Source organism: Rhineura floridana, chromosome 1 (assembly GCF_030035675.1).
Source record: "Rhineura floridana isolate rRhiFlo1 chromosome 1, rRhiFlo1.hap2, whole genome shotgun sequence".
NCBI lineage: Eukaryota > Metazoa > Chordata > Lepidosauria > Squamata > Rhineuridae > Rhineura > Rhineura floridana.
In genome coordinates, this window is record NC_084480.1 from 158,369,717 (window position 1) to 158,384,447 (window position 14,731).

A 14,731-nucleotide genomic window follows, 5' to 3' on the forward strand; every position below is an offset into this window, starting at 1 on the left:
ACTGTATGCGGTTATATTGGCTTCGCTAATCCATCGCACCCCTCTACTCGTGTGTGGGTTGATTAATCAGGGATCTATCCATATATGCTTGGTACTACTCTCCCTTCACTGTATGCGTGTAACCATGACTGGGCCATCCTGGGCGGTTTTTATGGATATCATTACTAAGGCACAGTGCAGTGAGACGCAGCTGCAGCCGTCTCAGTACCATGCATTTCACGGCCCGGGTTAGAAGGAATTCCACCAGGAGGAATGTTGACCTGCAATTTGGGCTCAGCTCAAAGATCCAGTTCTCCCAAGGCCTAAACAGCAGCAGGCCACCTTCAGAGGCAATAGTAGAATAACCTGGTGGTGCCTCTAGGGACCTCAGTGTACTGAAGGTATATGAATTTCCTCATGAGCTGCAGTTCGAAGCCCCAGTCTGTTCCTATGAACAGCTGCAGCCCTTCATAACTGTCTGTGTGAATTTTTTGGATTTATCCTGTGACTTCCTTACAAAGGAGGAACTTACTGTCCTTCCGGTGGGAATCTGTAAATAAGCAAGATAAGTAAATTAAGCTGAATATAGCTTGTCAGTTACATGAGGTTTTCTACATAACTGTCTGAGTAAATATTTGGATTTATCCAGTGACTTCCTTGGAAGTGCTAAGGGTTCCCTTGTTAACATCCTAGGCAAACGTTCATTAGCTGACTGCTCGGTTAAGTCTTCCCTCCGCCAGCAGGCTCCTGGATGACTTAAGACAGTTTAAAATTCCATTTGGCATTTGGTGAGGCTTACTTCACAATTTCACTTTGAGTAACTAGACTCAAGGTTACTCACACTGGCATATATGTGCTGAGGTGTCGTTCTTCTGAAAGGCGGTGGTGGTTCAGTCAACTCCTCGCTTTCATCTGCGAGTCCCTGGGCCACTTATAACAGTTTAAAATTCCATATCAAATTTATCAGAACAGTTTAGCCGTTGGTAAGACTTACTTCACTGTTCAGTTTGTGTAACCAAGTTATACACATTGGCATATTTGTATGGATATTCGGCTTCCTATCTGCAATTAAGCATTTCAGTGGTTAAAGAAAGGAAATAAATCTTTTTGATTTTACTCTTTTTGTTTTGACAGGTAGTCCTCTGGACTGGTTATTGCACAGGTACTTAGTCAGAATATGTCCCTGGGCGTTTACTTCCTGTGGCTGATTCTCCAGCACCCCATATGTCCAGGGGAGACTCGCAGGCAGGACACGAGTACAGCAGCGGGCTCCTGCCATTTCGGGTGGCTAGGGGTTCAAAGGATGTCCCTGTTTAGGCAGTCAGGGCATGTTCATCATGTCTGGTGACCACTGCTGGCCTTGCCTTCCATATATTTGCCTATTGGACCCAGACAAGCTGCTGGCTTCCTCCCTGCATAAACTACAGGATAGCTGTGAGACAATAGTAAGGCTACCCAAGCTGTTGGCTATCTCTCTGTGTGACCACAGGGTGGCCTTAAGACAATGGTAAATTTATGAAGCAACTCGTGGATTCCATGGGGGTGCAAGGTTCTTCTTTTTCTGCCAAAAACAAAAAAGAAAAAGTAAATAAATAAATATTTTTCTAAAATAAGAAAACCAAAACAAAACAAAAATCTCCTTAAGGAATTCTGATTGTTTTCTGGGGACAATAGTCTCTGAGATGTTTCTTTCATTTTGAAATTAATCAGGTTGCTTAGTTTTGCAACTAGTTTCCTCTTCAAATACAAATTTCAATTCTACTAGGTGACTGTACGAGGTAATGCTAGTCGAACATCTTGACCTGTTGGCCATGTTTGCTGGAAACGATAAGTTGGAGTTTACTCCATCATGGCATCTCCAGTGCATCCAGCCATGATGTTTTCATGGTCCCTTTGCCTCAATTCATTTCATTCCAATCCGGCTGATCCTCTGGATAAGGCTGGGCATTTATTAGTTGTGTGAGGGGGTCTCTAGGTTTACCTCGGCCGCACGTATGACATTTGCTGGCCTGAGTCTCCATGCATCTCTCTGGCATAAGAGTTACCAGGGCCTCATTACCTCTTGTTTCTTTCCACAACACAGGAAAGCAGGAGACGTAGGTTGGATCTGGCCCTCAAATGTTGTTATGATGCTGATGCTAACCTCCTTTGAATTTTTGGGGTCAGTCCCTGTAAGAATTCTTTCCTCCAAAACAGTTCTTCTCTTGGCTCTTATGACAGCATGTAGGGTGTCTGAGCTGTTGAAAAGCACTTACGTATTTTCCACAAGGACAGGGTGGTGCTACACACTAAGCCAGCCTTTGTCATCAAAGTAAACATGGCCTTCCACAGGCAACGGGAAATAATTCTTCCTTCTTTCTGTCCTAAGCCTTCCCACACCAAACAGAAGGTGTGGCATTCATTAGAGATTAGATGTCACTGAAGGTGCATATCAATAGACCCAAATTGTTCAGGCGATCCAAGTCCGTATTCGTGTCCTTCCATCCTGCCCACTATGGGGAAAAACGTATCGAGTCCGGCCCTGGCTCGTTGGATCAGACCTTGCATTTCTTTAGCATATGAGTCCCTACACTTGCAATCACCTCTGCAAATTACAGCACACTCCACTAGGTCCGCCGCTACATCAGCAGTTCTTGCACAAATGCTAGATATCTGTAAAGCAGCGACGTGGCCACTCCCAGTACCTTCACCAGGCACTACAAAATTGATCTGTACACCTTGGTGGAGGCGTCGTTTGGCCACAGTTCTGCAACAGGTCTTATCCTTCTCTGGGCCTACCGTTGTCCCACCCTAGGTCTGCAGCTTTAGTACGTCCCACTTGGACACCTCTGTCATCCATGAGAGAAGGAACAGTTTGTTCTTACCGTAAATAGTGTTTCTTCATGGATGACAAGAGGTCTCCAAGGCCCACCCTTACAGTATTTGTGAGTCTCTGATTGATTGATTGATTGATTGATTTTCTGGTGGCTGGGACTGAATCGGAGTGCCATGACTCCTTTCTACTCTATTTGTCGATGGTCAGTTGACCTTATTCCTAACGTGCTTTGTTCCTAATACGCTTGTTATATGGATGAGTGTTCTCCCCCCCCCCCCGGTACTATGTTTGATCCTTGAGTTTTCTGTTGAGGCTGATCTCTGAAGCTTTTCCAAGAAACGACACTGAGCCTCAACAAGAGGGGAGGAGCAAAAGTATTTGCTGAAGCGTTTCCTGTCTCTGAGTTGTAGGGGGAGCTACAATACCCACTTGGAGACCTCTGTCATCCATGAAGAAACACCATTTACGATAAGAACAAACTGTTCCATCTCTTGCTGCTTGTTCAGCCTATTGTCCCTGGGGCCTGCTGGCCTTTGCATTGTGCTGTGCTGTAGTTTAGGCATAGCATGTAGAGGGGCCCACTTTGCCATCTGCATCATCTGTGGGGACAGAGCTTCCATGATATATTTATCAGTTGCCCTTCAAGCAGGAACCAAAGCCAATATTAACATCAAAATTTCAATAAAATGAACAAAACCTATTTGAATAGCATAACAAGAAGGGATCACTAAAAAGACTACTGTTGATATCAGATATAGATGAAATAAATCAGCCCAAGTCTCGGCATCAAACAAGATGTGAATTTGGGAGATCTGTGAACAAATGTTGGTAGTATATGAGCATTGCCACAAGTTGTAATGAGGGCCGCTGACTTGGGTGGCTTTAGCTTTCTTCTCCTTGAATTCATCTGTCAAGGGCTGCAATGACTATGTGCTACTTCCAGGCTCCATGGCAGTATGTCTCGGAATACATTGCTGGGGATCACGAGTTGAATAATGCTATTGCCTGTGAGCTTCCCATAGGCATCCAGTTGGCTACTGTAGGAAAACAAGATGCCTTTGGTCCAGCAGAGCTGCTCTTCCGTTCTAGCTGTGAAGGGCCCATTTCTCTTGCACTTTTGTGCTCCCAAATCTGCCTTGTAGGGAGAAATTACAGGTATCCATATGGGGAAAACTTTAAGCAAAACCTCCAACACCAGGACTCCAGTCCAAATATTTGTTGGGGGGAGTGGGGGATAACTGCATTTACCATTTATAAAAAAAATGATCCAATTAAGAATCTCAGTGTCACATGTTTTGGCCTTCAAATTGATTTTTATAGTGCAGCATTGTGAAAACCCTTTTTCTTCAGTGTGTTCAAATTGAGATGCCTGCCTTTATTGATTATTGATGTGCAATCAAATATTGCTTAATTGTGTGTCATGAAGGGGGAAGTGAGTCATTCCAGGACCCCCCCTGAAAATTATGGGGGCTTTTTTCTCAAAGTAGATGGGATTCTTATTTTTGGCCCTTTGTTGCGAAACTCTTCCTCAGCAGTGTTGTATTTTAACAATATAAGAAGAGCCTGCTGGATCAGGCTAGTGACCCATCTAGTCCAGCAGCCTGTTCTCACAGTGGTCAATCAGATGCCCATGGGAAGTCCGCAAGCAGGACCTGTGCAGACCGCTTCCCCCTCCTGTGGCTTCCTGCAACTGATACTCAGAAACATACTGCCTCTGATTATTGTGGCAGACCACAGCCATGGTGTATAACCATTGATAGCTGTATTCTCCATGAATTTGTCTAATCCTCTTTCAAAGGATTTTAAGCCATCCAAGTTTGAAGTCACTGAGGGTTTTTGGAACTAGGATAATGTTAAAATTAGGTGGGTGTTGGGGAGGTGTAGAGCTGTTCAAGATCTGGAAATTTCTTAGCTGCTATGTCTTCTACAGTGTATTTTATCTATTGTTGCAGTATTTATGTATGGCTTTTCAGAATTTATAGAGAGTCTACTTGCATAGTCAGCCCACTGGGACTAACACACCTGATTTGGAAGGAACAATTAATTATGAATACTACTGTAGTATCAGTGCAGATGTTCCTAAGTAACTTCAGGTATTTCAGGTGGAGACATCTCCTTAAATCCAACTCCTCTCCCAAAACTCTGTTTTTCAGATTGTCAGTGCTAGGGACTCAAACCAGTTCGGGGGCCTTTTTCTTCAATAGGCATTGCTGTAGTGTTTGGGCAAAAAGTTATGTCCACAGATATGAGAAGAATTAGTCCTTCATGTAGGTCCTAATACAACTACCTAAGTTGGCTTTGATGTAAAGGAAGCCAGGTAGCAGGTGGGTGCTAAAAACCTCTTTGATACTGACAGGTGGTCTTCTGTCATCAAAAGATTTGAAAATGCTTGGTGGAGACCTGAAGAGTTTGGGGTCTGACAGGAGTGTTAGGATGTTTATAAAGAAGGCTTTCTTTCTGTAAACCTCTCCTTTTCTTCCTAGCACTTGCAAGAAGGCCGGAGGGCTCAGCAACAGTTAGAGAACTCCTTCAAGCAACTTGAAAATGTGAGTTTTCTGGGGGGGTTTAATCTTCACCCTCACTCTACATGCTGTGTGCTGAGTTTGAAGCTCATATGCTTGGAAGACCTAAAACTGTTTCTATTGATTTGGCTAATGTTCAGAGAAGGAACACAGCTGTGGAGGTCATTGATCCCTTTAGAATTCTTCAAACATTTGGTGAATGGAAACATCATGAGGAGACTGAAAGGGCTTTTTTGTTCCAAAAACGTTTCCTCTATTTTTTAAAAATAACGTTGGGGCTGGAAAGCATTAGGTGGAGGAAAGCAGCGAGGGTGGCTAAGTCCAAAGCACATGGAAAGTGAGAGAGGAGTGCGTGAGCTGTAGCCCTTAGGCCTCAACCATAGAGTCCCCTGTGTGACCCTGGAAAGTCTCCAAGAACTTCTGAGCTTTTCTTCATCATCTGTCTAAAAAAAAATGAGCCTAGCTTTAGCTTGTTGTTGTTATGTGCCTTCAAGTCGATTACGACTTATGGCGACCCTATGAATCAGTGACCTCCAGTAGCATCTGTCATGAACCACCCTGTTCAGATCTTGTAAGTTCAGGTCTGTGGTTTCCTTTATGGAATCAATCCATCTCTTGAGCTTTAGCTAAGCAATAATAAATCTTTAACAATAGCAGAGGCACAAGCTTTCCGGAAACAAAATTGAACCCATCTCTAGGATCATTGCCTATCACTTTGTTCTTGTTGCATGAAGAGTTTTAAGAAAAAAATGTTGTGAAATAGGAAGAAAATGCAGGTGAGCAGAGACTCAAGTCTTGTACAGAAGGCCACAGGAATCACTTGTCAACTCTTAAATGTTTTTCAAGAACTCTTTGTAGATGTACACTCATTTTGATGTGGACCCAAAAAGAAAGGATATACTTGCTCAGGTTTCCATTAAAGCAGCAGATGTTCATGTACCTGAAAGATCATCTTATCGATCCCTGTGCTCTGCAGGTGAGGGCCTCCTACAGATACCATATCAGGAGGTCCATTCTGCACAACATAGGAAGCGGACCTTTAGTGTGGTGGCACCTAACCTTGGAATGCCCTCCCCTTAAATATTAGACAGATGCTATCTCTATTATCTTTTCGGCGCCTATTGAAGTCCTTCCTCTTTCAACAAGCCTTTTAAGTTGAGACTTTATCCCAGTCTGCATCTGTGTTGGAATTGCTTTTTAAGATGTTTTGTTTTAATATGTTTTAAAATCTTTGGTTTTTAAGATGTTTTAGAGTGCTTTTAATGTTTTCGTTTGCTGCTCTGGGCTCCTGGGAGGAAGGGTGGGATATAAATTTAATAAATAAATAAATATAACAATAGGCATGCACTGATTGTACATATCTCCTGCATACAAATGTATACATGTACACTCAAACTTTGGGTGGGTGGATGGATATGCATGCGCATGCAAAAGCCAGTTCCTTGCTTCCATGTTTTGATTGTGCAGTGCTTGCATTGTGATTTGCCTTTTTATGCTCTGCAGGGCACATGCATAACTGCTGTTTTACTTTTCCCCAAATAAGTTAATGAGGGTTTTTTGTTTGTTTGCGGGTTTTATGTTTTGTTGTGCATTTTTGTTTTGTTACTGGACTGGAACAGAACACATATTCAACAGACTGAAATTTAAGCCCTGCCCTAAGCATGATTCTGAGAACATGGAGGGGAAAATGGTAAGACGAACTTGAGTGGTCTTCCATCTAGTGAACTTCAGTGAAGCTTTTGCTGTCCAAGCTAGAATGTCATCTGTCCATTCTCCCGCCCCCCCTTCTCCCGTCCCCACCTACTGAGGTAGGATCAGTAATATCGGGTGGTTCCTGAGTTCAGATAATTGGTTGGTTGCCTGCTTTGGATGGGGTCATACTTCCTCTGAAAGAGCAGGTCCGTAACCTGGGGGTGCTCCTAGATCCATCCATTCATTGCTAGAGGCCCAGGTGACCTCAGTGGCTAGGAGTGCCTTTTACCAGCTTCAGCTTACCAGCTGTGGCTGTTTCTGGACTGGGATAGCCTGACCACTGTTGTCCACGCACTGGTAACCTCCAGGCTGGATTACTGTAATGCTCTCTATGTGCAGCTGCCCTTGAGGTTTGTCTGGAAGCTGCAGCTGGTGCAAAATGCGGTGGCGAGACTGCTCACTGGGGCAGGGTATTCCCAACATGTCACCCCACTGCTGAAAGAATTGCACTGGCTGCCCATTTGCTACCGGGCCAAGTTCAAGGTTCTAGTTTTGCTGTAAAAAGCCCTATACAGCTTGGGACCAGGATACCTGAAAGACTGTCTTATCCCTTATATACCCAGTTGATCATTGCGCTCTGCAGGTGAGGGCCTCCTGCAGATACCATCTTATTAGGAGGTCCGTTCTGCACAACATAGGAAACGGACCTTTAGTGTGGTGGCACCTACCCTGTGGAACTCCCTACCCTTTAATATTAGACAGGTGCTGTCTCTATTTTTTCGGCGCCTGTTGAAGACCTTCGTCTTTCAACAAGCCTTTTAAGTTGAGACTTTATCCCAGTCTGCTTCTGTGCTGGAATTGCTTTTTAATATGTTTTTAAACCTTTTTTTGAACAATATGTTTTTAAACCTTTTTTAAGATGTCTTCAAAGCTTTTTTAAAAATGTTTTTAAAGTTTTGTTTTAATGTATTTTAAAGTATTTTTATGATGTTTTAAAGTGTTATTAGTGCTTTTGTTTGCCACCCTCGACTCCTGCTGGGAGGAAGGGCGGGATATAAATCAAATAATAAATAAATCGATAATACCTGAATTCCTCATAAAAGGCAAGATCACTTTCTTTAGTAGCTGCTGCACACAGCAGTTTTTGAAAGCAGCTCCCAGATACTTCTCTAGAGTTCCTCCAGTTTGTGTACACAAACAGGATGCTAAGAGCATTTTCACCCACTCCTTTTTCAATAAATGTTTGTGCATGTCATTTAGTTGCAAGTCTGCAGGCAGAGTTTCTTTAACGTTATTGATTGTACCGCACTTTTTTTAGCTTTAAAGTGCTTTCAAAACAATCTTTTAACCCCTCCTCCAATGTCCAGCTTTTGTTTGAAAGCCCAGAATAGCTAACAAAACAATCGTATTTATGTGTGGCATTACTATCCTACCTATGAAATCTCTTGGTCTCATCACACAAGTGTGAGTGATGCTCATCTCAGTAAGCCAAGAGGAGCACAGACGACATCTGAGTGTAAGAGTATGATTCTGTGTGTACCTTCTGTTAGGTTTGCTGATGGGGGCATCACTCACTCTCAGACTCTCTCCCCACAGAGCAAACGGAAGTTTGAGCGAGACTGCAGGGAGGCTGAGAAAGCTGTGCTGACAGCTGAGAAACTGGACCAAGACATCAATGCTACCAAGGCAGATGTGGAGAAGGTCAGAGTTTGCATAGCATTGTGCTGCTGCTCTCCACCCCTAATAGTGGTTTGGAGGGCCCAAGAGTACTTCTGAAATGGAAGTCATGACTGATATCCTGAGTCACTTGTGTCTTCGTGCCAGTAACTGAGCCCTAGTAATCTTCCCTTGGTAACCTTTCTGAGCAAACTACAGCTTCTTTCCCCAGTTATTCATTAAACCCAAGGCATCTCTTCAAGAAGGAGACCCTTTCCCCCCCTTTCTGGAGTTGTCATGCAGACTATAATAAAATCTGTAAAGAGAAGAGGAACCTATTACAAGAGGAGCACTCTCCTGTCCAGGGAATGCTTTGAAAGTATACTACACGAGTCTGCTGCTGAAGCTAAGCAGCTCTGATCCTGCAATTGTCTGGATAGGAGGCCGCAAAGGAGCCATATTTAAATGCTTCATGTTCTTTGGAGGCATACTGGAGGCATTCAAGAGGCAGCTGGACAGCCATCTGTCAGGAATGCTTTGATTTGGATTGAGCAGGGGGTTGGACTTGATGGCCTTATAGGCCCCTTCCAACTCTACTATTCTATGATTCTTTGGAAGAACAGTGTCATTTAAGTGTAACAAATGAAATACATTTTTGGCTCAAAGGTGCAGAAGTTCCTAGATCTTTGTTTGCTGTGCTGTAGCCTTTATGTCCCTACAATCTGAGCAATTTGTGGCCCTCCCAGATACTGTTGGCCTACAGCTCCCGTTGTTCCCAGCACTTGGCCATGCTGGTTGGGACTGATGGGAGATGGAATCCAACAATAGCTGGGAAGGCCAGAAGAGTCCCATTCCTGGTTTAGTGTATTGTCCCATAGCAATAGCAAGTCAAGTTTTTTGTGCACTTGAAGCAAATAGTCTGTCGTGCTAGTCTGACAGCTGTCATAGTGTTGGTGCTCTCTTTTGGATAACAATTTGCTCAAACTGAGCAACACCAGGGCAATGGGCAAAAGTTCTCAAAATATTTTGGCTCAACAAATTCATAAAAGGGTTCAGATATTCTAGCTGTAAAGAGTCCTTGCAGATGGTGTTAGCCAAGTTTGCTCATATTTATGTTCAGTAGGTGTAGCAACTGTGCCCTTAGGCATGGCATAAAGCCCAAGAAGAATAGTGTCTGGAGTTTCCAAAGGGGACAGACCTGGGACAGAGCAGTGGCTAACTTATGGGCCAGAAAATTCCCAATTCAAATCTTGTCCCAGACTTAAACTTTCAGGTGGCCTTAACCAAGCTAATGGGCTGTCTCTCAGTCTCATTTCTCCACTGACAATATGGAGATCTACAGTGCCTTGCAAAAGTAATCAAACCCCTGACCAATGCTCTCATATTACTGAATTACAAATGGTACATTGTAATTTCATTCTGTATGATATTTTATTTTGAAACACAAACTCAAAATCAATTATTGTAAGGTGACATTGGTTATATGTTGGGAAATGTTTGTAAGAAACATAAAAAACTGAAACATGTTCCTTGCATAAGTATTCAACCCCCACACATTAATATTTGGTAGATCCACCTTTCGCTGCAGTAACAGCTTTAAGTCTGTTGGGGTAGGTATGTACCATCTTTGCACACAGCGTAGGAAGGATTTTAGCCCATTCTTCTTGGCAGGTTCGCTCCAGGGTCTGATTACTTTTGCAAGGCACTGTATATTAGCACGTTTTACAGCAGACGTGGGGAACATTTTTCAGCCCAAGGGCCACATTCCCTTCTGGGCAAGCTTCCAAGGGCCACATGTCAGTGGTGGGTGAGGCCAAAGACAAAGGTGGGTGGACCAATGAATGTAAATATTACCTCTGTAATATTTCGACACACATTCACACACCTTCTCTGTCCTCTATCCAAACAAGCAAGAGACATTCTTGGAGTTCAAGGACACATTCCAGCGAAGCAAAACCACTCAGGATGTGAAATAGAGCTAGGGAGGGGTATGGCCTGGGGTGAGTTTCGAGGGTCAAACCGAGAAGCCTGGAAGGCTGCATTTGGCCCCTGGGAGTGTGGTGTCCCATGCCTGCTTTATAGAGGGCTCTTTGTAATTATTATAAGATAATGACCTGGTTTGCACAGAATGCTAAGTCAAACCATGGCTTAGTATGAACAAACAAATATGTAGGCTCCTGAAGAGAAGGTCATGTCACTTTGCTTGTCCCAGTTGTTTTGCTGCTGCACTGTGCTAAGCTAAGCCATGGTTTGACTTGTATGTTGTGTGAATCCAGCCTTGTGGTTTAGCTCGTTCCAGACAAAACATGATCTGTAGCCACGTTTGTCTGGGAGAGCTAAACCACAAGCCTTGGTTTGGTTGACACACTAAGATAGGTATGGGGAACCTTTGGTCCCCTAGTTGTTGCTGGACTACAAGTCCAAACATCCATGATCATTGGCCATGCTGACTGAGGCTGATGGGAGTTCAACTACAGTTGGAGGGGCACAGCTTTCCCATCGCTGCAGTAGAGTTTATTGTAACCAGAGTCTTTCTCCTAATCGACCTTCCCTGATCTTCTCCAGGCAAAGCAGCAGGCAAACTTGCGGAGTCATATGGCTGAGGAGAGCAAGAATGAATACGCTTCGTATCTGCAGAAGTTTAACCACAATCAAAGCCAGTTCTACTTTCTGGAGATGCCACAAATCTTCAATGCAAGTTTCTCTAAGCAACTTTTTAACATTTTAGTTTAGATTTTTCTGCCACTTTTCTGCTCTAAGTTATCCCTCAAAGTAGTCCACAACAAACAATAAAAGGTCATATAATAAATTTTAAAATAAGCCTTGCACTATAATCTTAAAGCATCAACTATTTAGGGATGCTAAAACATTTCATTGGGTCCACATTTTTAAGTGAAACAGCCTGATTTCCCAGAGTAGTATGTAGATCAGTCATCAGTCCTTCAGTGGCTGCCCTTCTCCAAATTTTGTGATACAGCACTTGGTTCAAAAACACACTAAAATCTGTGTAAAAATTTTAAATGCCTGACCAGGTGCCCTCTCCCACAGTTCTCAGGGTTCGAGTGTGTGTACTTGGAAGTTAGGTGGCCAGGACAGAATAGGGATTCTGTTGGTGTACCGCCCACCCCGCTGCTCCACAGTCTCCCTACCTGAGCTAGCCGGGGTAGTCTCGGGGTTGGTGTTAGAGTCCCCTCGGCTTGTGGTATTGGGTGACTTCAACATCCACACTGAGACTGCTCTGTTGGGAGTGGCTCAGGACTTCATGGCCTCCATGACAACCATGGGTCTGTCCCAAGTAGTATCTAGCCCCACTCATGTTGCTGGTCACACCCTCGACCTTGTTTTCTGTGTTGGTCGGGATGACGGTGATCTTGGTATGGAAGAACTTGCGGTGGTTCCGTTGTCATGGACAGATCACTACCTGATCGGGTTTAGAATCACTGGGACTCAGAGCCTCTGCAGGGGTGGGGGACCGATTAGAATGGTCTGTCCCAAGAGGCTGATGGATCCGGATGGTTTCCTGATGGCTCTTGGAGATTTTCCTGTCACCTTGGCAGGCGATCCTGTCGAAGCCCTGGTTGATCTCTGGAATAGAGAAATGACCAGGGCGGTGGACACGATCGCTCCCGAGTGTCCCCTCTTTCGGAGTGGAGCCAAACCGGCTCCATGGTTTTCCAAGGAGCTGGTGGTGATGAAGCGTGTCAGACGGGGACTAGAGCGACATTGGCGGAAGACTCGGAGCGAAGCTGATCGATCTCGGGCTAGAGCCTATTTGAAGGCCTATTCCGAGGCAGTACAGGCTAAGAAGAAATCTTTCTTCTTGGCCTCCATTGCGTCTGCTGGGAGCCGTCCAGCAGAACTGTTTCGAGTGGTTAGGGGACTTTTAAGTTCCAGCCCCCGTGAGGGTAATTCTGACCACTCAGCAGACCGCTGTCAAGAATTTGCACGGCACTTTGCGGACAAAGTCGCTCAGATTCTCTGTGACTTGGATGCTAAAATTGATACAGTCTCTGAGGATGTAACTTCGGCCCCTGTTAGTCCAATTAAAATGGATTCTTTTCAACTTGTTCTACCTGAGGATGTGGACATGATCCTTGGAGCGGCGCGTGCCACCACGTGTGTACTGGACCCTTGCCCTTCCTGGCTCATTAGAAGTACCAGAGGGGGACTGGTCGATTGGGTCAGGGGAGTAGTTAATGCCTCTACAACAAGGCAGAATTCCATCATGCTTAAAGGAGGCAGTTATAAGACCACTGCTGAAAAAGCCCTCCCTGGATCCCTCTTTACTAGGTAACTACCGGCCAGTCTCCAATATTCCATTTTTAAGCAAGATAATAGAACGTGTGGTGGTTGCCCAACTCCAGGGATTCCTGGATGATATGGATTATCTGGATCCATTTCAATCTGGTGTCAGGCCTGGCTATGGGACAGAGACGGCTTTGGTCGCCTTGGTGGATGACCTACGCAGAGAACTGGACAGGGGGAGTGTGTCTCTGCTGGTTCTACTGGACCTCTCAGCGGCTTTCGATACCATTGATCATGGTATCCTTCTGGGCTGCCTTGCCGAGATGGGACTTGGGGGCACTGTTTTACAGTGGCTCCAATCCTTCCTGGAGGATCGAACCCAGAAGGTGGTACTGGGGGACTCCTGCTCGACCCCTTGGCCATTGACCTATGGGGTCCCTCAGGGTTCTGTTTTGTCCCCCATGTTATTCAACATCTACATGAAACCGCTGGGAGAGGTTGTCCGGGGTTTTGGTGTTCGGTGCCATCAGTATCCTGATGACACTCAATTCTATTTCTCTTTTCCACCTGAAGCCAAGGAAGCCGTACAGACCCTAAACCAGTGTCTGGCATCAGTGATGGACTGGATGAGGGCAAACAAGTTGAGATTAAATCCTGACAAAACAGAGGTACTCCTGGTCAGTCGGAGGGCAGATCAGGGAATAGGGATTCAACCATTACTGGATGGTGTCGCACTCCCCCTGAAGTCTCAGGTTCGCAGTTTGGGTGTACTCCTGGACTCAGCTTTGAATTTGGAGACCCAGATTGCTGCTGTATCCAGGAGTGCATTTGCCCAATTAAAACTGGTGCGCCAGCTGCGCCCGTTCCTGGAGCTACCTGATCTGACTAGGGTGATGCATGCCTTGGTTACATCCCGCTTAGACTACTGTAACGCGCTCTACGTGGGGCTGCCTTTGAAGACTGTTCGGAAACTTAAATTGGTACAAAGAGCTGCAGCCAGAGTGCTAACCGGGGCTGGTTACAGGGACCATACAACTCCCCTGTTACAACAGCTCCACTGGCTGCCAATTTGTTTCCGGTCACAATTCAAAGTGCTGGTTTTGACCTACAAAGCCCTATATGGCTCAGGTCCAGACTATTTGACAGATCGTATCTCCCTACATGAACCTGTCCGGGATTTGAGATCTTCAGGTGAGGCCCTTCTTGTGTTCCCCACACCTTCGCAAGCACATATGACGCGGACACGAGATAGGGCCTTTTCGGTGGCCACCCCTAGGCTGTGGAACTCCCTTCCGAGTGAGGTGCGATCAGCTCCCTCCTTGCCATCTTTCCGGCAACAAGTAAAGACTGTTTTATTTCAACGGGCATTTGGGATAGAGAACGACCAGGATTAAGTGTCATAGGTTTGGTGATTACATTATATGATTTTATTATTTTAAATTGTCCGCTGTTTTTAACCTATATTTTATGGTTTTAATTTTTCTCATAGTTTAATTCTTTTTTAATAATATACTGTATGTTTTAATGGTGTTGTTTTTAGTTGTAAGCCGCTCTGAGTCCTATTGGAAAAAGGGTGGGGTAGAAATAAAGTTTATTATATTATATTATTATTATTAATATCCCATGCAAGTAAAGTAATGCTCAAGATTCTACAACAAAGGCTCTTGCCATATATGGAGCAAGAAATGCCAGATGTCCAAGCAGGATTTAGAAAGGGAAGAGGTAACAGCAAAGCCTGTGACTGTGTAGATCATGAAAAACTATGGAATGCTTTAAAAGAAATGGGGGTACCACAGCATCTGATTGTCCTGATGTGCACCCT

General features: G+C 44.6%; 1 protein-coding gene across 4 annotated transcripts in view; it reads left to right on the forward strand.

Moving 5' to 3' along the window:
• TRIP10 (thyroid hormone receptor interactor 10) overlaps positions 1-14,731 on the forward strand; it is a 124,780-nt gene that overhangs the window by 76,232 nt on the left and 33,817 nt on the right. For all 4 annotated transcript variants that reach the window (XM_061639520.1, XM_061639495.1, XM_061639512.1 and 1 more), the window contains 3 exons: positions 5,278-5,340; positions 8,605-8,709; positions 11,230-11,358. In XM_061639520.1, coding sequence (XP_061495504.1) covers positions 11,260-11,358 — 99 coding nt within the window. In that variant the 5' untranslated portion in view covers positions 5,278-5,340; positions 8,605-8,709; positions 11,230-11,259. The remainder of the gene's footprint in view (positions 1-5,277; positions 5,341-8,604; positions 8,710-11,229; positions 11,359-14,731) is intronic.